The 22952-nt window shown below is 39.7% G+C and overlaps 2 protein-coding genes across 6 annotated transcripts in view; one reads left to right on the top strand and one right to left on the bottom strand.

The window, feature by feature from the left end:
• The window catches only part of PDGFD (platelet derived growth factor D), a 272794-nt gene that overhangs the window by 111984 nt on the left and 137858 nt on the right, over positions 1-22952 (top strand). For 2 of the 5 annotated variants that reach the window (XM_051854143.2, XM_051853657.2), the window contains exon 1: positions 21005-21458. In XM_051854143.2, the coding sequence (XP_051710103.2) occupies positions 21428-21458 (31 nt within the window). In that variant the 5' untranslated portion in view covers positions 21005-21427. 5 annotated transcript variants of the gene reach the window in all.
• On the bottom strand, positions 13152-21136 carry DDI1 (DNA damage inducible 1 homolog 1). Its single transcript, XM_002708527.5, has one exon. It carries the CDS (start codon positions 20901-20903, stop codon positions 19701-19703), a length of 1203 nt encoding a protein of 400 aa, XP_002708573.2. The 5' UTR covers positions 20904-21136; the 3' UTR covers positions 13152-19700.

Here is a 22952-nt window from a genome sequence, read left to right as displayed (position 1 = left end):
CGGGGAGCCGGATTCTGTCCCAGTTACCCCTCTTCCAGGCCAGCTCTCTGCTGTGGCCAGGGAGTGCAGTGGAGGATGGCCCAAGTACTTGGGCCCTGCACCTGCATGGGAGACCAGGATAAGTACCTGGCTCCTGGCATCGGATCAGCGCGGTGCGCCGGCCGCAGCGCGCCGGCCATTGGAGGGTGAACCAACGGCAAGGGAAGACCTTTCTCTCTTGTCTCTCTCTCTCACTGTCCACTCTGCCTGTCAAAAAAAATTTTTTTTTTTTAAAAAATTGCTTTCCAGTACCTTCCTCTGTGTAAGTAATTCAAAATGGTCATGGAGTTCAAACGTAAGTCTATTTGGGTGTATAAAACATTCCAATTTATGTAGAGATTTTTCATGATATGAATTTTCATGAACTTTTTGGAGACCCTTCATATGTAGGAATTTCAATTTTTTGCACCAAAATAAACTGCCTGGCAGTTAAGAGACCCCATGGTACACCATCAACATCAGAGTTACTGAGTTCAAGTTCTGGCTCCATTTCTACTGCCAGTTTTCTGCTAATGTATATATTCGGAGGCAGCAGGTGGTGGCTTACATTTTGGATCTTTGTCACCCATGTAAGAGGCCCAGATTGAGTTCCTGTCTCCCATCTTCCACCTGACCCAGCCTTAGTTATTGTAACCACCTGAGGAGTGAACAAGTAGATGGGAGATCTCTCTCTCTCTTCCAATCTCTCACCTACTCCTCCCCCACTTCTCAAATAAAGTGATCTTTTAGTTCCATTTTCCATGAAATTTTTAAATTACCTCTTTTTATATCTGCTTCCATGAAAGAACAATTCCCAGAGAGAGTTATTGGTACTTGCTTTTCTCACTTCCTCCAGTATTGCTGACTCCTGAAACTTCTTCCCACCAAGTTTTCTTTTCCCACCATCCCCACAGAGGCACTCTTGTCAAAGCAGCAACCTCTGTCTTGCCAATTTCAGCCACCCTCTCTCAACCTATTTGAGTGACAGAACCATTCTCCATGAAGCATATATTCATTTGGCCTGTAAACATGAATTGTTTCCCTACTACCATGTTGGTTACTGTTTCTTACGTTAATGTGCTGATTTTTTCTTCTTCCTTAATCTGTAGATTTCTGGAATTCTCAAGGGCCCAGTTCCCAAGCCCTTCTGTGTTTAACAAAGTAACCAGAGAAAACTTTAAAAAGTAAATCACCTGTCTTTCCCTTGCCTAAAACCCTTTCAAGAGCTTCCTAGAATTCTTGCAAAGAAATGCAAACTTTTGATTTGTAACCAGGAGGCCTTACATAATCCTATGCCTTTTAGAATATTCTTCACTCTACCCTAACCACTAGCCTTCTTTTACTTCCTTAAAGATTGCTAGTTTGGTGAAAGTTATTCCAAGGTATTTAAAAAAATAAAAAATCTAGGACTCTTCCTTTTCCATTGCTCTATCCCCTTATAGCTCTCTTATTAATAAAATATATCTTTACCTGACTTTATAGATTTAGTTATTTGTTATTGTTGAAGAGTTTTACAATACAATAATTAAACATATAATTTGAATCCCAAATTCCTACAGCCACTTACTTGCTTTGTAACTTGGATAAGTTATTTATTCTTTTAGTTCCTTAGTGTCATAATGTTTAAAATGTGAATATTGTTTGATGTTTTGATAGTTACAGATATGAGTTGAAATATATACATGCTTAGAATGTCCCACCTGATAACTGCTGTGTAAATCAGTTACTATCGTTTTCATTATTTAAACTGCTTATTGAAAAATCACTTTCAAGAGACTCCCAATGTTATCATTCTTATGCACCAACTTTTTTGTAAGCCTGAAGTGCCTGGTTCATTTAATAGCTCCCCATATCTGGTTAACAATTAAGCAAATAAGTGACTTGCCAGTATTTGAACTTAAATTTCAATTGCAATTCAATTCACAATAGCTAAGATTTTTTTTTTGACAGGCAGAGTTAGACAGTGAGAGAGAGAGACAGGGAGAAAGGTCTTCCTTTAGTTAGTTCACCCCCCAAATGGCCGCTATGGCTGGCGCGCTGTGCCAATCCGAAGCCAGGAGCCAGGAGCCAGGTGCTTCCTCCTGGTCTCCCATGCGGGTGCAGGGCCCAAGCACTTGGGTCATCCTCCACTGCCTTCCTGGGCCACAGCAGAGAGCTGGACTGGAAGAGGAGCAACCGGGACAGAACCGTCACTGCAACCGGGACTAGAACCTGGTGTGCCGGCGCCACAGGTGGAGGATTAGCCTAGTGAGCGATGGTGCCGGCCACAATAGCTAAGATTTGAATCAACCCAGATGCCCATCAATTGATCAGTGGGGTATCAGTTAGTTTGGTTTGTGTTGTTAGTTTGGTTTGTGTTAAGATGTGTTCACTTAAATGGGTACCCTTGGGAGAACAAGAAAATATAGAACATTTGAGGTGAAGTAGGAGATAAAACAGTGATGAATTAAAATAACTAGTTTTATTTGTGGAATACATTGCAGAAAAGTGTATAAATGACAAAATTAGAGTTGTGATTCCATTACTTAGCTTTATGTACTTGTTTCTATAGTCATAAATTTGGAGTAGGTTTCCCTTATTTTCTTTTTGGAATTGAATTTTCATTTCTAACCAGCTGGTGGGATTTATCTGGATCTATAAGTTATCCTCAATATCAAAGCAAAATATCCTTAGACTAGAACTTTACAATTCCTGTGCCTTTTGGAGAATCAGAGGAAGTTACTAAAATGCAAGCACAAATAAAGCAGGAACTATTCCTACAAGAGTAATCTTTCTAGGTATTCATGGATGAGATGCACATATGGAGTCCAAGAACCTCTGGAGTCCTCGCAAAAAGGTGCACAGGATGGTTTGTTTGTCGTTTGATGGGCTAAACTAAGTCAATGGCTTCCTCATCACTATCAAAGATATAGCAGATTCCTCTTAGATCTATATCATCATTTGACAAACTCTTAATGAATATAGTGCATCTCGTCTGACCAATCATTTTCATTCATTCACAATGGTATCACAACAGAAGGATGCGGAGTCACTAACATACTCTCAGAATGTTCTGTAGGATTTTTGAAAAAAGATTTAATTATTTATTTGAAAGGCAGAGTTACAAAGATAGAGAAGAAGAGACAAAGAGAGAGAGAGAGATCTTCTGTTCTCTTGTTCACCCCAAAATGGCCATAACAATGGGGGCTGGGCCAGGCAGAAGCCAGGAGCCAGGAGTTTCTTCTGGGTCTCCTATAAGGGTGCAGGGGCCAAGGACTTGGGCCATCTTTCCCAGGAAACTTATAAGGGAGCTGGATTGGAAGTAAAGCAGCTGGAACTTAAACCAGCCCCCATATGGGATGCTGGCACTGCAGGCTGTGGCTTAACCTTCCACAGCACAGTGCCAGCCCCCTGTAGAATGTTAATGCATCCATTTTGTTGGCTGAAAAATTTTTTAGACTCAATGGAAACTTGAAACTTTTACAAGTGTTTTTTAGCACTTCATCACAACTTAAAATATGTTTAGAATTTTTCAGAAATTCTAAATTTTAAAATATATTATCCCCAATTTTAATTTGGAATTTTTGGTTATGTTTTCTACATTAATTTATCTTGGACCACTGAGCATTCTTAGCTAACATGAGTATGATTTTGTATTTTTTTTTTGACAGGCAGAGTGGACAGTGAGAGAGAGAGAGAGACAGAGAGAAAGGTCTTCCTTTTGCCATTGGTTCACCCTCCAATGGCCGCCGCGGCTGGCGCGCTGCGGCCGGCGAACCGTGCTGATCCGATGGCAGGAGCCAAGTACTTATCCTGGTCTCCCATGGGGTGCAGGGCCCAAGCACTTGGGCCATCCTCCACTGCACTCCCTGGCCACAGCAGAGAGCTGGCCTGGAAGAGGGGTAACCAGGACAGAATCCGGCGCCCCGACTGGGACTAGAACCCAGTATGCCAGTGCCACAAGTGAGCCGCCGTGCCGGCCTGATTATGTATTTTTTAATAAAATCTAAATTGATTGATTTGATTTTGAATGCTTGCTGGAAAAGTGCAAGAACTATTTTGGTTTATTGTATAATGAAGACATTTTCAGACCGAACACTTAGGAGTCACTATAGAGTGAGTGTTTGACAGGGGAGATTTTGCCATAAAGACATAAACTCCTGTAGTGTTGGAGTAGCAATGAGATTGTCTTCTGTCAATTACTCTTCTGGAGTCCAAGTGATGGCAGTTGGCAGTGTTTTAGCTGAAACTATCTTCGTTTCTGTTTTACTATAACTGCCCATCTGTTTAACTTTATGCAATTATATCTGATAGAATGAAGCCTATAGCACTGGCACCAACTTTTTATATAAAATTTTTCATAATATCTTTAAAGCTTTAATGAGATAAACTAAGAATATAGTTATTCAACAGTGAATTGAGGGGCTGATGGTATGTCATGGTGGATTAAGCCACCACCTGTGGTGCCAGCATCCCATATGGGCACCAGTTCAGGTCCCAGCTGCTCCACTTCCAACCGAGCTCCTTGCTTATGCACCTGGGAAAGCAATGGATGATGGCCCAAGTACTTGGGCCCCTGTACTCATGTGGGAGACCTTGAGTAAGCTCTTGCTCCTTGCTTTGGATTGGCCCAGCTCCAGCCTTTGTGACCATTTGGAGATTGAACCAGCAAATGGAAGATCTCTCCCTCTCTGTCTCTCCTCCTCTCTCTCTAACTCTGCCTTTCAAATAAATAAATAAATCTTTAGAAAAAACAGTGAATTGAATAACAGGTTCAACTAGTAATAAAAAATGCTTGTGGGCTCACTAGGCTAATCCTCCGCCTGCGGCACCAGCACCCCCGGTTCTAGTCCCAGTTGAGGCACCAGGTACTAGTCCCAGTTGCTCCTCTTCCAGTCCAGCTCTGGCCTGGGAAGGCAGTGGAGGATGGCCCAAGTGCTTGAGCCCTGCACCCGCTTGGGAGACCAGGAGGAAGCACCTAACTCCTGGTTTCAGATCCGTGCAGCGCACCGACAGTAGCGGCCATTTGGGCAGTGAACCAACAGAAGGAAAGGAAGACCTTTCTCTCTGTTTCTCTCTCACTGTCTAACTCTGCCTGTCAAACAAACAAACAAACAAAAATGCTTGTGTATGTTCCCAGTGTCCCATTGATATCACCAATTTCTCTGTCTACTCCTCTTCCATTCTGGGAGATTGAACCTTGTCATAGGTTTTATTGTCCTTCCTGTACAAGATATAGGACTCAGTTCACCATTTTGCTTTTCTTCACATTATTTTGCATGTTGGATGTTGGTAGGTGATCCTTTTTCCCCTAGAACTTTCTCAGAACTCTGACTCTTTAACAATGCAACAATCGGTTCTTATCTTCCACTTCCCTCCCACTCCCTGACTCATTATGGCTACAACCACAGAATCTAAGCTCTTCCATGCTTCTTCTCGACCAGATGCTCAACAAAATGACCTCTTATAGGCACAATCTGCTTTTTATAAGTCCATCTCTTTGTGGAAAACTTGCCTGCGTTTTACCTCTTCCCTTTGTGCTGTCTTACTTATGTTGTGTTCATTGCATCTTGATTTTCTATAGCTTCATGATAAAGTAAATGTGAGGAGGTTTACTTACCATAATTTGTGCTTCATCTAAAGTTTTTGCTTCTTTGTTCAAATATTCCCTTAAAACCCAAAACCTGGGGGTTTTTTTGGAAAAATTTAAATTCAGTGTTTGACTATTCTTACCATTAGTGCGAAAAGGTAGTATACTTTTGTTTTGGCAATGCTTTTCTAAGATAAATAATGTTCATAGATGATTTAAGTATCTATTTTTAATATACAGTGTACCAATTTCTCATGTGCATTTCTATTCATTTTTATTTTTTTACTTTAGTATTTCCAAGGAGACTTGAAAATAGAAGTAATTTCATCAACCTCCAGCTAAAGTACAGACATCTTGAGAAAGTTTATGGGCTTATTTTATTAAATTATCTTAGTGTTTCTTATAAAATATCATTTCTTATAGTTTTAAAAATGATTAATTTTCTGGTCCAGTGAGTTTTAAAATAAGGTTATTTTAAGGTATTCTACTTTCAACATTTGGACACATTTAGGCCTGTTATACTTTCATCTTGTTTGGAGGTACATCATATGCCCATGAGAAAAAAATTGAAAACCCACTTCCAACAGGTGTAAAGTGAACAACCTTTCTAGGTTGCCCAGGACTGAGGGACTTACTGGGATGTGGGAGTATCAGTTTTAAAACCAGGACAGTCACAGACAGAACAGGCTGAATTGGCCACTACAAACACTAGTATTTCCATTAGAGTTGAACCATTGACAATTTTACCAAATTGAAAGCACTTTAAAGATTTATTTTATAGGACACTTAATATTTAAATCTATTCCTGTGCAGATGTTATTAACCCTGAACATGTTTATTCTAGTTATTTAATGTAATCTTATCAATATGTGACTTAATTTTATATTATGTATTTTTTAAAGATTTATTTATTTGAAAGGCAGAGTTACAGAGAGGCAGAGGCAAAGAGAGAGAGAGAGAGGGAGAGAGAGAAAGAAAGAGAGAGGTGTCTTCCATCCACTGGTTCACTTCCCAGATGGCCACAACAGCTGGAGCTGCACCAATCCGAAGGCAGAGTCAGGGGCTTCTTCCAGGTCCCCACACGAGTGCAGAGGCCCAAGGACTTGGGCCACCTTCCACTGCTTTCCCACACCATAGCAGGGAGCTGGATCTGAAGTGGAGCAGCCGGGACTCAAACCAGTACCCATATGGGGTGCTGGCACTGCAGATGGAGGGTTTACCTGCTATGTCATAGCACTGGCCCCTAAATTAAATGTATTTTTAGAACAAATTCAAGGTAAAAAAAAGAAACTCACAGTTTCTCTCATTAATAATTGGAGGGCTTTTTTCCATTTATTCATTTATGTAGTCTATATTTATTAATATAGAAAATCATGCTTGCCTCACAGAAAATACTAATGACTGAAGTTATAATTATGAAATACATTTTTCTCTCTCAAGATAATCCCAGAAGTTTTAATTTTTGTTAAAATTTGGGGCCCCATCCTAGGTTTTCCAATGCCCAAACATTTGTGTGATTGCACTTTGGATGATATTCCATTGTCCTTAAAATACCTGATTATTTTATCCCCTGGAACTAAAGAATGTGACAAATGTTTCATCAGATTGATTCATCTACAATAATTAATCTCTTGTGTTTGTATCGCTGGTTGTTTACCCATTGTATTAGACCATAATAATTTCCATTAGCTTTGTGAGGGAAGTATTTGTTTATAATTCCTGAATTATATTCTGACAGTGGACCAAGATGGTAAGTGGAATTTGAGCACAGTGTCACTAGGTCAAGGCAGAAGCAGGCCACAAGCATCACATTGGTGCTTAGCCTGAGATCAGCCATATGTTAAATCTAGATTGACTAGATGAGTCTTCACTGGGAGTGCTAGATGACTCGTTGTGAGGTGGTGATAAATTCTCCTATCTACACGGCTGTAGCTCACAGCACCAGTTCAGCAGCAGAGATCAGTTGTTACTGAGAGAATACAACACTGAAGATACAGTCTGACACACAGAAAATGATCAGGAAGGGTGGTTGAATAGATCCTGCCATGGTGTAGTTTGCATCTCAGATGAGGAGCAAGAAATTGTTTCTCTCATCTCCTTATTCTGTTCCATAATTCAACACTGAATTAATATCATTTTTAATATTTTATCTTGCATTTTTCTAGTTCCTCTAACTGGACTTTTAAGGATTTTCAAGGTTAAGACTATGCACAATATTTCATTGTCTTTGAGCAGGGCATAGTACAATGACAAAACTCTTTGAACATGATTTTTAATTACATCAATGAATGAAATACACTAATTTTTTGGCTGATAGACTCAAATCTGCAGACCTAGCATGAATTTGAAAGGGAGAATATGTGAATTAACGTAATTTTAAATTACTTTTCCCCTGCATTTCAAGGGATCTTTGTGATAAAGCCTTGGTATAGAGTAAGTTTTCAGAATGGTGATTAATGTTGTAGGGTAAGACTATGATGTGTTCATAATTATTTACCTTGAATATACTCATGTTGGTAATCATTTTATTGTATACAGTATTGACATATCAGTGAAAGTTGAATAAAAAGCTGCTCACTCTCTTCTGAAGTATACATGGACTTAACATTGAAGAAAATTAAGTTGTGGTTTTTATCATGAAATTCCAAAAATAAGCCTTGATGATTATAAGTTGATAAAAAACTGTATTATTTAAAGTATTTCCTAAAAATGGCACATAGGGGAGAAAACAGACAGCCATATCAGAACACATTTACTGGGGCTGGTGCTGTGGTACAGCGGGTTAATGCCCTGGCCTGAAGCGCCTTCATCCCACATGGGCGCCAGTTCAAGACCTGGCTGCTCCACTTCCAATCCAGCTCTCTGCTATGGCCTGGGATAGCAGTAGAAGATGGCCCAAGTCCTTGGGTCCTTGCACCTGCGTGGAAGATCTGGAAGAAGATCCTGGCTATTGGCTTCAGATCAGCACAGCTCTGGCCATTGTGGCCAATTGGGGAGTAAACCGTCAGATGGGAGACCTCTCTCTCTCTCTGCCTCTCCTCTCTCTGTGTAATTCTGACTTTCAAATAAATAAATAAATCTTAAAAAAAAAAGAACACATTTACTGCATTGACATGAGCAGAGCCCAATTTCAACAGCCTGTTAAATTGGAAGAAGGGCTCAGAAGTCAAGACCCTTGGGAATTGTGTGCTTCAAACAAGTGAACCCAGCAATGGAAACAAGATGTCTTCAAAGCAAGTATGACTCAGGCTGTCATGTGAAAATTGTAAAAGTGTTTTCATTTATAGGTAACTTTCCAGCGATTAATAAGGTGTTTTGGATGGTAATCAATAATCACTGCCCAGTTCTCACCATTCACATAATATGTAAGCTCAGAGGGATCAAGTTAAGTTGATCCAGGCATCTCTTTGTTGTCTCTCTCCTCTACCCATCTTAAATTTGTGATTCCTCTTTGATTTTCCATGCTCTTGTTAACCACAGAGAATAGCTAGGGATGTTACCTTAATAAATATCTTCACCACCAGGTTCCTGCTGTGAACCTTAAGTCACTCTAATCATTTATCAAGTGTTTGCAGAATAAGAAATGAAGCTATAGAAAATCAAGATGCAATGAACACAACATAAGTAAGTCCTAGTCAAAGTGGAAGTTCTCTCCTCCCTTCAGAGAAAGGTACCTCCTTCTTTGATGACCTGTTCTTTTCACTGGGATCTCACTCGCGGAGATCTTTCATGTAGGGTTGTGTTGTGGTTTTTTTTTTTTTGTTTGTTTGTTGTTTTTTTTTTTTTTTTTTTTTTTTGCCAGAGTGTTTTGGCTTTCCATGCCTGAAATACTCTCATGGGCTTTTCAGCCAGATCCGTGTGCCTTAAGGGCTGATTCTGAGGCCAGAGTGCTGTTTAGGTTATCTGCCATTCTTTGGGTCTGCTGTGTATCCTGCTTCCCATGTTGGATCATTCTCTCCCTTTTTTATTCTATCAGCTAGTATTTGCAAACACTAGTCTTGTTTATGTGCTCCCTTTGGCTCTTAGTCCTATCATTATGGTCAATTGTGAACAGAAATTGATCACCGGGACTAGTGAGATGGCATTGGTACATGCCACCTTTATGGGATTGAATTGGAATCCCCTGGTATGTTTCTAACTCTACCGTTTGAGGTAAGTCAGCTTGAGCATGTCCCGAATTGCATATCTCCTCCCTCTCTTATTCCCACTCTTATATTTAACAGCGATCACTTTTCAGTTAAGTTTCAACACTTGAGAATAACTGTGTATTGATTACAGTATTCAACCAAAAGTATTAAATAGAACAAATAAACAAAAAAAATACTAAGAGGGATAACATATTAAGTTGTTCATCAACAGTCAGGGTGAGGGCTGATCAAATCACCGTTTCTCATAGTGTTCATTTCACTTTAACAGGTTTCCTTTTTGGTGCTCAGTTAGTTGTCACCGATCAGGGAGAACATATGGTATTTGCCCCTTTGGGACTGGCTTATTTCGCTCAGCATAATGCTTTCCAGATTCCTAACAGGGATCACTTTTCAGTTAAAATTTAAACACCTAAGGATAATTGTGTGTTAATTACAGAGTTCAACCAATAGTACTAGAACAAAAAAAAATACTAAAATGGATAAAGTATTACATTGTACATCAATAGTCAAGACAAGAGCTGATCAGTTCACTGTTTCTCATAGTGTCAATTTCACTTCAACAGGTTTCCCCTTTGGTGCTCAGTTAGTTGTCACCGATCAGGGAGAGCATATGATATTTGTCCCTTTGGGACTGGCTTAATTCACTCAGCATGATGTTTTCCAAATTCCTCCATCTTGTTGCAAATGACTGGATTTCGTTGTTTTTGACTGCTGTATAGTATTCTATAGAGTACATATCCCATAATTTCTTTATCCAGTCTACTGTTGATGGCCATTTGGGTTGGTTCCAGGTCTTAGCTATTGTGAATTGAGCTGCAATAAACATTAATGTACAGACAGCTTGTTTGTTTGCCAATTTCATTTCCTTTGGGTAAATTCCAAGGAGTGGGATGGCTGGGTTGAATGGTAGGGTTATATTCAGGTTTCTGAAGAATCTCCAGACTGACTTCCTTAGTGGCTTAACCAGTTTGCATTCCCACCAACAGTGGGTTAGTGTCCCTTTTTCCCCACATCCTCTCCAGCATCTGTTGTTGGTAGATTTCTGAATGTGAGCCATTCTGACTGGGGTGAGGTGAAACCTCATTGTGGTTTTGATTTGCATTTCCCTGATTGCTAGTGATCTTGAACATTTTTTCATGTGCCTGCTGGCCATTTGGATTTCCTCTTTTGAAAAATGTCTATTGAGGTCCTTGGCCCATTCAAGTGGCCAACAGACACATGAAAAAAATGCTCAGGATCACTAGCCATCAGGGAAATGCAAACCCAAACCACAATGAAGTTTCACCTCACCTCATTTAGAATGGCTAATACACAGTTATTCTTAAGTGTTGAAAATTAACTGAAATGTGATCCCTGTTAAACATAAGAGTGGGAATAAGAGAGGGAAGAGATGTATAATTTGGGACATGCTCAAGCTGACTTGCCCCAAATGGTAGAGTTAGAAACATACCAGGGGATTCCAATTCAATCCCATCAAGGTGCCATGTACCAATGCCATCTCACTATTCCAAGTGATCAATTTCAGTTCACAATTGTTCATAATGAAAGGACTAAGAGTCAAAGGGAGCACATAAACAAGTCTAGTACCTGCTAACACTAACCGATAGAATAAATAAAGGGGAGAGTGATCCAACATGGGAAGTGAGATACTCAGCAGACTCATAGAATGGCAGATGTCCTAAATAGCACTCTGGCCTCAGAATCAGCCCTAAAGGCATTCGGATCTGGCTGAAAAGCCCATGAGAGTATTTCAGGCATGGAAAGCCAAGACACTCTGGCAAAAGATCTCTGTGAGTGAGATCCCAGTGGAAAGAACAGGTCTTCAAAGAAGGAGGTACTTTTCTCTGAAGGGAGGAGAGAACCTCCACTTTGACTATGACCTTGTCTAAACAAGATAAGAATCGGAGAACTCAGAGGGCTTCCATAGCCTTGGAAACTCATGACTGGAGCATAGGGAGATTACTGATGCCATAGACAGGAGTGTCAATGTGTAAAGTCAACAACAGGAGTCACTGTGCACTTACTCCTCATGTAGGATCTCTGTCCTTAATGTGCTGTGCGTTGAGATTTAATGCTATAACGAGTACTCAAACAATATATTTCACTTTGTGTTTCTATGGGGGTGCAAACTGTTGAAATCTTTACTTAATGTATACTAAACTGATCCTCTGTAAAAAAAAAAAAAAAAAAAAAAAAAAAAAAAGAAAGAAATTATCAACTCCCAACTTAACTCTCACTGGGATTAAACATGACAATAGGTCTGATCTGATTTCATCATCATTTAAAAAAAATCATCTATTATTTTTCACTTTATGTTTCTGTGTGGGAGCAAACTGTTGAAATCCTTACTTAATGTATACTAAGCTGATCTTCTGTATATTAAGATAATCAAAAATGAATCTTGATGTGAATGGAAGGGGAGAGGGAGTGGGAAATGGGAGGGTTGTGGGTGGGAGGGACGGTATGGGGGGGAAGCCATTGTAATCCATAAATCGTACTTTGGAAATTTATATTTATTAAATAAAAGTAAAAAAAAAAAACAATAAATGCTGGTAAGGATGTTGGGACACAGGTTCCCTAATCCACTGTTGGTGTGAATGTAAAGTAGTACAGCCATTGTGGAAGAGGATAGTATGGAGATTCCTCAGAAAGCTGAAAATACATCTACCATGTGACCCACCAATCCCATTCCTGGGAATTTACCCAAAGGAAATGAAATCAGCATATTAAAGAGTTTTTTGTAACCCCATGTTTATTTCAGTTCACAATAACTAAGACATTGAATCAACCCAGATGTCCATCAATTGATGTATTGTGGTATTTATATAAAATATGGAATACCACTCAACTGTAAAAGAGAATTAGATCCTGTCTTTTACAACAAAATGGATGCAGCTGGAGACCATTATACTTAGTGAAATAAGCCAGTCCCCAAAAGACAAATACTATATGTTTTCCCTGATCTGTGGAACTAATATTGTATCAAAAATGTAATGTCTAGGAGTGAAATTGACATTTGAGATTCAATGATTATTTACAGCCATTTCTCTACTGTTGTGCAACAGTGTTTTTTTCCTTCTATTTGTTGAACTCTTTACCTAGTGTAGGGTTAATCTTACGAGTATAAAGTAAACTAAATAAATCTTTGTAGAAATTAAAAGGGAATAAGAGGGGAAGGAGGAGTAAGGATAGGATCATGGACAGGAGAGATATCTGAAATGCATGAAATTTGTTTACCTTAAATTAAAAACATAAAAAATAAGTATATCTAGAAGCTTTAGTCTCGATGAGGGGACAAAGGACAGGGCTTATCAGCTAGAAGAAACCACAGAAACTGCAGAGGTCTGGGCCTTAGAAGTCATAGTAGTGGTTACACCTGTGGAACAGTCTGGATGCCACATTGTATGACTGCCGCTGGCGTGAATGTGACCTCCTGCTTTCCTGACACCATTGCGTGAATTGCTCAGGATTGAGACATGAGTGTTTGATTCACTGAGCCTCTATCAGATGTTTGCTCACTCTGTGGCTGAGTAAGGGAAGAACAAATCTGCTTGGCTGCTGTGATGGTTAATTTATGTGCCAGCTCGCCTGGGCCATAATGCCTAGGTACTTGATTAAATACTGTTCTGGGTATTTCTGTGAAAGTGTGTTTTGAATAAGAGGAACATTGAATTCAGTGGACTTTTGGTATAGGAGGTTATTCTTTATTGTGGGTAGACTTTATCCCATCAATGTAAGGTCTGAATAGCACAAAGGCTGAGCTCCCCTGAGCTAAAGGGATGTCTCCCAAAAGGCTGCCTTTGAAGTTGAACTGTTACTCTTTCACGAGTCTCCAACCTATAGACCTACTATTACAGATTTTGGAAGTGTCAAACCTCTACAATTGTGTGGGCCTATTCCTTAAAATAAGCTTTTCTTTGTACATTAAAAAAAGAATGTTGAATGTTGGCAAATGACCTCATTATAATTAGAATTCTGAAAGAAGCTCAATGTTTTCTTGGCTAAAAATGCAATATGTAGTACCTGCAGTGAAAATGAATAAATACATGAAGACATTGAAAATATTTTTTGCTCTTTGGGAAGTACATTTTCCCATAGAAGCAAGAGAAACCTTAGGACCCAATATTTCAAAATGAGGTTAAGATCACATAGCCATATTTATCTCAAAGAACATTAGTCTTTTGGCTTAACTGTATAGAATGCCTTATGGTAGCCTTGAAATATATGCTTCCCACAAAACTGGATTTTCCTTTTAGGTAAGATGAGTATTTAAATGAGCATTAGGGAGTCCCAAAGCTATATCTTAAATGTCTTATTATTTTAAATTAATAAAATCTATTCCTTCATGTTGTCTAATTTATCATAATTTCTAATTGGAAGGATAAAAAATAAACAAAATGGCTATTTTTTTTCCAGATAGCAAATCCTTAATGGTACCTGAGTTGTATTAGCAACCTGATCTTTAAAAGGAGGAAAGGTTTGTTCTCGGCATAAGTGTAAGCATTTTAGAAATGTTTTAAGTGCATTTACTGGCTTGCTTCTTGCTTTTAAAAGTAAACCCTAGGGGCTGGCATGCTGGCATAGCAGATAAATCCGCTGCCTGTAATGCCAGCATCCCATATGGGCACTGGTTTGAGTCCTGGCTGCTCCACTTCCAATCCAGCTCCCTGCTAATGGCTTGGGAAAATGGCAGAAGATGGCTCAGGTGCTTGGTCCCATGCACACATGGAAGACCCAGTGGAAGCACCTGACTCCGTACCACTGGGGAATGAACCAGAGGATGGCGGATCATTCTTTCTGTCTGTCTGTCTGTCTGTCTCTCTCTCTCTCTCTTTGAATATGTGTGTGTGTGTATGTCCTTTTATCTGTAAACTCTGCTTTTCAAATGAATAAATAAATCTTATAAAATTAAAATGCCCCTAAATAAAATTCACTTTCTTTTGTACCGATATATTTCTAATTTCAAATCCACACTCTTTGTTCTTAATTTGTTACAGGTATGTCTCCTAACCCTGCTACATTATCATTGTCTTGGAATCTGTAACTGGAACTTCCTTATTACCATATTTATAAAAAACATGGACTGGTTTTTATTTCATGAACACTTAATAAATAATTGTATTCTGATTACTGTTATTGTCATTTTTATTGGTAATGTTCATAAAATGAAGTTTTATAATCATTGTGCTCCTTTTGTACCATTTTCTAGAATTAAAATGTGTCAGATAAAGGTTACGTAGGGGCCAGTATTGTGGCCCAGTGGGTTGGGTTAGCTGCTGCCTGTGGCATTGGCATCCCATATGGGTTTAGTTCCCTGCTGCTCCCTGCTTGTATGCCTGGGAAAGCAGCAGAAGGTGGTCCAAGTATTTGGGCCCCTGCCTCTCACTTGGGAGAACTGGAAGAGGCTCCTGGCTTCTGGCTTTGGCCTGGCCTAGCCACAGCTACCGCAGCCATTTGGGGAGTGAACCAGTGAACAAAGGATCTCTTTCTCTGTGTGTCTCCCTCACTACCACTGTAACTCTGCTTTTCAAATAAATAGATAATTCTTTAAAAAACCTTTTTTTTAAGAAGAGGTTACATAGTAGACAGAATGTGACATTTGAATTGGAAATATTTGTATTGAACAATCTGGAAGAATGATTAGTGTTTTGTAAATTCTGGATCAGGGTAACTTGGTGAGATTTATTTAGCACATATATCAGATTTTTTTAATTTGTATTTTCTTTTATTTATTTGAAAGAGAGAGACAGAGGACTTCCATCCACTAGTTACTCTCCAAATGCCTGCTGCAAGCAGGACTAAGCCAGGCTGAAGCCATGATCTGGGAACTCTCTCCAGTTCTCTTGTGTGAATGGCATAACCTGATTATTCTAGCCTGGGAATCTGGTGCCTCCAAAAGTGTACATAAATAGGAAGCTGGAGTTGTGAGCAGAGCCATGATTCAAACCTAGGAACTCTGACATGGAATGAGGGTGTCGCAAGTGATGTCTTAACTGCAGCACAAAATGCATGACCATAGAAATATTTTTAAAATAGTAAAATGTGGACGTTATGGGGGGAAGCCATTGTAATCCATAAGCCGTACTCTGGAAATTTATATTCATTAAATAAAAGTTAAAAAAATATATAGTAAAATGTAATTTTAAAAATAACTGGGAAAGGTTAAAAGTTACATTATTTAAAGAATCTTGTTTGTTTCAACTTTATATGGAAAAGGTGACTTCAAACAGTTCACAGAAAATGGAATTAAATGAAAAAAGTAAGAAATACAAACTTTATTCCACAACATAAGTTTCATCAATATCAAAGCATTTTTGTAAGTAATAGTATCAGCTATTTAGTCTGTCCTTCAAGAAACAGAATGTCCCAGGAATATAACTGTGTCTGTGCAGTTCTTCTTACATTATTGACTAAAGAAAAATTGATGCTCTTTTTAATATTTGGAAAGAAAAATAAGGCAAACGGAACTTTTAGGGCTCTAATGCGGGTGACTAATGATGTCTTATTCAAACACCCACAAAGTTGCCTTCCTTTGGTGAGAAGACTGGCAGGAATATTGTTGTAGGGGAGCAGGACTCTGGTGACGTTTCCCAGGTATTTTTTTCTGCTAGAGCTTTGGCTTTCTCAAAATACCATCTTCTCAATCCGATGTTTCCATTCTCTGTGTCGCCAGAAGGTCAGTGAGCAGAACGCCTTGAGCTTCCCAGAAACCTATGGCCTCGACCTTTTCTTTTGAGCAGTGCCTTTTTGCTTGGACTAGACCACTGCTCCTCTTGGAAGACGTTGCTTTGATTGTGATTTGTCTCCACGACTGCACTGGTAAAGCCATGCTCTGTCTTCTCTTCCCTCTCCTTGAAGCAGGGCTTCATGATCCTGATCCCATTCATTTGATATTGCCATTGAGTGCTCTGTACATTTCTGTATCTGATTGAAGCTCTTCAGTTTTGGCACACATAGAACAGAAAGTTTGGTCCACTTTAATTCTTCAGACAGAATTATGGAAACTGAACCGATTCAGCTGTTTGTGGTGCTGCGTTTTGTCCGTGTTCATAATTGTTGATTTCCTTTAAGTAGGGCATGAATAAGATGAATTTTTTCCTCTCCAATTGATGCGGCTAGTTTGCCGCTGCAGGTGTCATCTTTAACATTATCTCAGCCCTTGTAAGACAGCTTATCAATTTGTAAGCTGTGGATTTCTTTGGAGCGTTGTCTCTGCAAAATTTGTATAAAGCAACGACAATTCCACCTTTCTTCTACCAAAGCTTCACCGTAAATTTGATGGTTTGTTCTTGCTTCAGTTTTAGCACAATTCTTGTTGCTCTGATGAGGCTTTTTTCAAATTGACGTCTTATCCTTCTTACTGCCCCAGAACAAGTCCTGTTCAAATATAACAATTTAGTACAAGTTTTGGTGCAAAAAATGAAATTCCTGTGTAATTTTTATTGATTGCATTTTCTATGAACATTTTGAAGACCCTTTTACATGCCCCCCCCTTCTCTCTCTCTCTCTTTCTCACTCTGTGTGTGTGTGTGTGTATATGTGTGAGACAGAATCACAATGTAAAATGCAATTTGTTATAAAAAAGAACATCAAATTTTAGATAACTTAATATTTGTAATTCTGAATATCACATTACCCATTTGTAAAATGAGGTTAATTATAACTATTTTCAAGGTTTATTCTGAGGATTCACAGAAATAATATATGTAAAGTATTTTATAAACCTGACTTACATAGAAGACAAGCAAAAGATGTTGCCTTTACTGAAAATAACCATTTAAAATTTAATTGAGTAGGACCCTTTCAAAAGTTTATATAGGATTACATCAAGATTTTTAAATCCATAAAATGAATTTTTAAAATACTTTCCAATTTGAAAGACATTTTTAAAAAAATTAATAAAGCATTGCTTAATTAATTCACTTTGTTCATTGATTTTTGAGGTCATGGTTTTTTAATTCAATAAAAATGTTTTTAATTTACCCATCCATTCACTCATGTAATATTTTTGCAAGTTGGAATATGCCCAAAGGATCATAGCAGAAATTTAATAGGTTCCAAGCTTGTTATATGAGAAACATTTAAAGAATTTTAAAAAACCCTTCAAAAAGACCAGTATGATATTTATTTCATATAGAAAAGGATTTCCTCATGAAATAAAGAATAAATGTATTAGCAGAGAGAAGAGTGACAGTCACAATATTAGAAGTTAGATGACAATGCATTTTAGCCCAAACTAAGAAAATATATACGTGATATTTGTTCTGAAACATTATAGCCACCTCGGGACGTATGTTCCTCTGAGAAGACATGGTGAGTGTGCTCATATCTGACATCACGTAAACTGTCTTCTGCCTTAAGCATTCTCTGATTTTTAGATGCCATTATTGGACTAAACATTCTGATAGACTACAAGCTAAACTTTCATTGACAGTGAACATCATTTGACATTGAGGAGTCCCTTGTAGTATTTGCAAATCAATGTGTTCTCCATAAATGGATTTTAACATCGAGTCCAGAAGATTGGAGACTGAGCATGGGAATACTTGTAAGGTGGGAGTAGACTGATGGTGGAAGGAAAGAGGGATGTTCCTTTTCAGTAGCCTTAGTGAATGCTTCAAGTGGTTTTTTGGTATTATTAGAAAAAAAGTAACAAATAATATCCTGTATCATAATATAGTTTTAGCACTTTAAAAGTGGCTCCCCCAACCAAAACCATTTATAGATGGTGCATACGAGTAGTAAAATAGATCAACTGATTTGTCTTAATTACAAAAGGCTAGGATTATAACACACTTGTTTACTTTCAGTCCACCATTGTTTCTGAGTCTTGATGAATTATTGTCCTGAAGCCTTTCTACTTGAATCTGATGGCAAAAGGTGGCTGCACCCTTTCTCTCGGGTATTTTAGGATTCCTCATTTCCCACTGTGAATGAAGAGTAGCTTTGTCAGGGTGGATCAGAGAGCCCGATGGTGTCTCGTATGTCATCTCATTCAGGTATTTCCAAATAATATTTTAACAGTGAAACCCCTTGTTCAAATAGTATTTATGGAATAGAAGCTTTCTAAATAAACCAGATTTCTTTGTAAAACAAACAAACAAAAAGATGAGCTTGTTGAAATGAGTTTTAGGGGAACTAGACCACTACTTGTCCCCAGTGTCCACATTCCTACCACCATGCAACCGCTAAGCTCCCTAGAAATATCATAACTTTAAAAAGGAAAGCTGACTCATCACCTTTGTTTTACAATTAGGGCTTCTTTGAATCCAGGGGAAAGAGAAACCTATGTTAAGTATGGTAGGAGGAAAATGTGCTTTCTCAAATATGACAAAAATACCTTGTAAGGATGGGTGGCATTGAGCATGGCTCCAGGGGAAGGAAAGTGGTAGGTCACGAGTTAAGTGGCCCCTCTGCTGTCTGAGACATACTTAGCAAGTCTTAATCAACTCAAAAGTATCATTGACCCATCATGCCTTTCCCAAAGAAAACAAACTCTATGAATACAGATATATGTCTCTCCGTATAAATGTTTGGGTTGTGAGATCACTTTCTGTTGATGTTTTGTAAGGTCTGCAGCAATGGCTATTTCCAGGGACTTTTGCACAGTAACAGTTGGTTTGGATAAGCCACCTGCAATCTGATAGAAGGGTGTCTGATAGGAAGAAGCTGGCTTTCCTTTTCAGGGATTGTCAGGGAGCCAGCTGCTTCCCCCAGAGCCTTCCCAGGGTGAGGGTCAATGATCTGGGAAAAAGGGAAATGGAAAGTGGGGCCAAGACCAAGCAGTGAGCATTTGTGTAAGTACCCATCTGAGATGAAGTTCCCCATCATAGTCCCAAGGCCAGGCTTAGTTGTTACTGATGTTTTTAATGATTACATTGCCAGTGAGCTCATGTCTTATAATTTCTGGGACCTGAAGCATCCTCAAGGTGGTGACACATTTCCAACCTGCTTCAGTGCTTCTTTCATCCTGAATCCTTGAGTGAATGCTTAATGGTGTTTGCCGTATCCTTGTCTGAAGGCTCTTCTTGCCCGGTAACACTTACCAGCTTAGCACAGGGGGGTAACTCTCCCTCAGGAAGAAAGGATGTCTGTGTGCCAGTGGTGCCAATCACCAGCACATTTTTCTTCAAATCGATGGAACACTGATGCCTCTTCAGCATATCTAGTCCAAGAAGCATGTCCATGGGCTGCTCCTCAAGTATAGAGAAAGAACATTGCAGGAAGTCTCCTTCAATCTGAATTTGAGCTAAATGAACGCGGCCGATGATTCTTTGTGTGCCCACTCCTTTAGCCACTCCAGCCCATCGTCGGTCCACCAGTCTTATGATGTTGCATCTCTCCGCACACGCTTGGCTCATAATGGTCATCTGGGCACCCGAGTCAACAAAAGCCTTCAAAGGATGTCCATTCACTTTGCAGTTGATATAGAGCATTGCCACTTGCCCAAAACTCTCGGGGGCCTCTTCCATTGCTATATTCATGTTTTCTTCAATGTTCTGCTGCCGGATTTCTTCTTCTATTTTGGCCTGAGCTTCCCTATCAAATGGGTCCGCGGAGTAGAGACGAAGCCTCTCTTGCTCTCGCAAGGCCCTCTCCCTCTGCTGCTCCATCAAGACCTGAGAAAATGTTTCAAGGTTCCCGCTGAGCAGAGCTTCTGCCAAGGAAGGGTTGCGTTCCTTCAGCAGGGACAGGTCGTGAGGATTGGACAGCAGCATGCTACGGATCAAGGCTGGGCTGTCCAGACCTTGAGCAGATGCCATCTTCTCTCCAGAGGCCAAGCCGTGGGAATGACGAGCAGAAGGCGCACACGGTTGCTGCACAGGGGGTTGCTGCTGCTGCCACCGAGAGCCTGATGTCCCAGGCGTGGCGATTCCATTGAAATCTGTTCGAGGCTGGTTTGGAGTCCGTCCTGGAAGCCTAGGTCCCACATTCTCCTTCTGGAGTAATACAATGACATCACCGTCTTTGAGGCCGTAGGAGCCCAGGGAACAGTGGTCATCAGCGAGGAGGTGCTCCATGTAGATGAACTGGGTCTCTTCGGCAGGGATTCTGGACTCTGTCTCACACAGGACTCGGAAGTCACGGAGTTCAAAGTCAGGGCTGACCTGGAGGGAGAAGGTTACCTCGGAGAGGTCCCTCCGCACACAGTACACAGTGACGAGCATGGCATGGGCCCAGCAGGGCCAGGCGGGCAGAGAGCATCAGGTGGTTCGCTGACTGACAGGATTGGTCTCTGTTGTTGGTGTGGTTCCTCCTGGTGACCTGGTGTATTGCTTATTCACCTCCAGGGGAGGCTTGGCCACTTGCTGGTTGGGGGTGTCTCCCAGCCTCAGCGCCTGCTGTGGAGCCTGATGGAGCTTGAAGGGAACATGTTGAGTTCTTAAGTTCCTTGGTATGTGTGCTGTTTAGAACGTCAACTCCTATTTCCATGGAGACAAAGTTCCTCAAAGACAGTAGGTTCCAAGGCCAACCCTTCATAGACTATTTCACATAGGATCTGAAGAATATAACTTCATCTATTCTTAAATGACATTAAAATTTACTTTATTCTTCTTAGAAATGTATTCTATTTACTTTTACTAATTCCCCAAACAATGAGAGCTTGTTTCCTACCGTGCTACGTGCTTAGTAGGAAACATAAATCAGACTTGCTACCTACCCTTGAAGATTTCATTCTGGAAACAGATGAATGGGGGAGAAGGTAAATAACAACCCAAGAGGTAAGTACATTTACAAAGAATTGTTTATTTGAATAGCACCTATAGTGCTATGAATAGAACAAAGGATTTTTCTCTAAGCAGAAGAGGACACAGTCTGTATGTTGAAGGATGACATTTTCCAGGTGAAAAGTGATGAAAATTACTCCAGACAAAAGGAATTGCTTGGACAAAGGCAACAAGTCATTTTATTTATAGAAAAAGTGAGACCATTATTGAAATGCAAATGTGTATACAGTTTTTGATGGTAGCCTATGAAGCTAGAGAAAATTGTCAAGTCAATTTATGAAAAGTCATCTGTATACCCAAGGCATCTAAATATTTTCAATATTCAGGAATCCCCTATAAGAAGAAGGTTGGGCAAAGAGAGAAAGTGGAACAAGAAGAGAGAGAAGGGGAGAGGAGCAGAAGAAATGAAAATGATTTAAAGCAGGAATTCTCAATTTTTTCATCCAGTTGACTTAAGGTAGAAGGTTTCTGAAACATGCGAAGAACATTTGGTGGCAGGAGAGACTTTTAGGAATGTTTTTTTTTTTTTTTTTCAGTAGTTCAAAGAGTAAACTGTTGCTAGAATCTGAAAGTCCAAGGGAGAACTAAAGCCAAACAGTGGAGAATAAAGTGTTTCTTGAGTAAAATGGACAGGATGTGTTTACCTATGGAAGTATGTGTTTACCCATGGGTGTGGCTAGTGTTGAAGCAGCAGAGTGTATGGAAAACAGAGGGCCTCTAAAATGGGAAGACCTGGTAGAAATTGGCCACTGCTCTGAAGGGATGACTCGGGTGAACTTCTGTGGTAACCAATTTGACATTCAGTAGTAAAATTCAAGGCAAATGCTACTCTTGGGGCCAGTAATGCCTCTCTCTGACTCTAAGCAACAGCCACCATCACCCACATACATATATACCAGTGTAGAGGCTTCCAGGGTCAAGGTTAAGAGGTCTTTCCAAGAAAATGATGATTGAGTAGTAATTCTTGAGTGCCATTTAATTTTTGCTATATTTCATATACTATTTTGCACTGTGAAGATCTCTCTCCCATTTGTACACTTAGGAACTAAAAGATATTAAACATTCTGTGCTTGTAGCAACCTCCACTCAAGATTTTCTGGAAAGTCTACATTGTTACAAAGAGAAAGGTGTTGGTTTTTGTTGGATGGAAGACTATTCTCATTCAATGCTCTAATTACCATAGTATTTCCAAAGTCATATGCTCTGCTATTAGAAATGTTGACTGAATGTCCAGTGTATGTGAAGTATGAGCTGTGTTCACAAGGATAGGAACACGAGCAGTGTTAAATACAAGCTGCGTTCTTAAGGAAGCTCGCAGTGTAGAAGAGGATACGTTCACACACAGAAAAACTGGGGGAGAGGGAGAGGACAAAACAGTAGCACAGTAGAAATCTGCAGAGTGCAGGGCAAATCAGTCCATCTGGAGAACAAATGAAGATGATGATGGCTGGGCAGGGAAGGCTTCCTGAATGAATGGGGACTTAAAAG

This window comes from Oryctolagus cuniculus, chromosome 1, assembly GCF_964237555.1.
Source record: "Oryctolagus cuniculus chromosome 1, mOryCun1.1, whole genome shotgun sequence".
Lineage (NCBI taxonomy): Eukaryota > Metazoa > Chordata > Mammalia > Lagomorpha > Leporidae > Oryctolagus > Oryctolagus cuniculus.
Note: the sequence above shows the minus strand (reverse complement) of the source record. Positions and strands in the feature narration are given on the sequence as shown.

Coding starts and splice junctions, on each gene's coding strand:
- DDI1 (XM_002708527.5), bottom strand. CDS start 20,903: ATGCTCGTCACTGTGTACTGTGTGCGGAGGGACCTCTCCGAGGTAACC.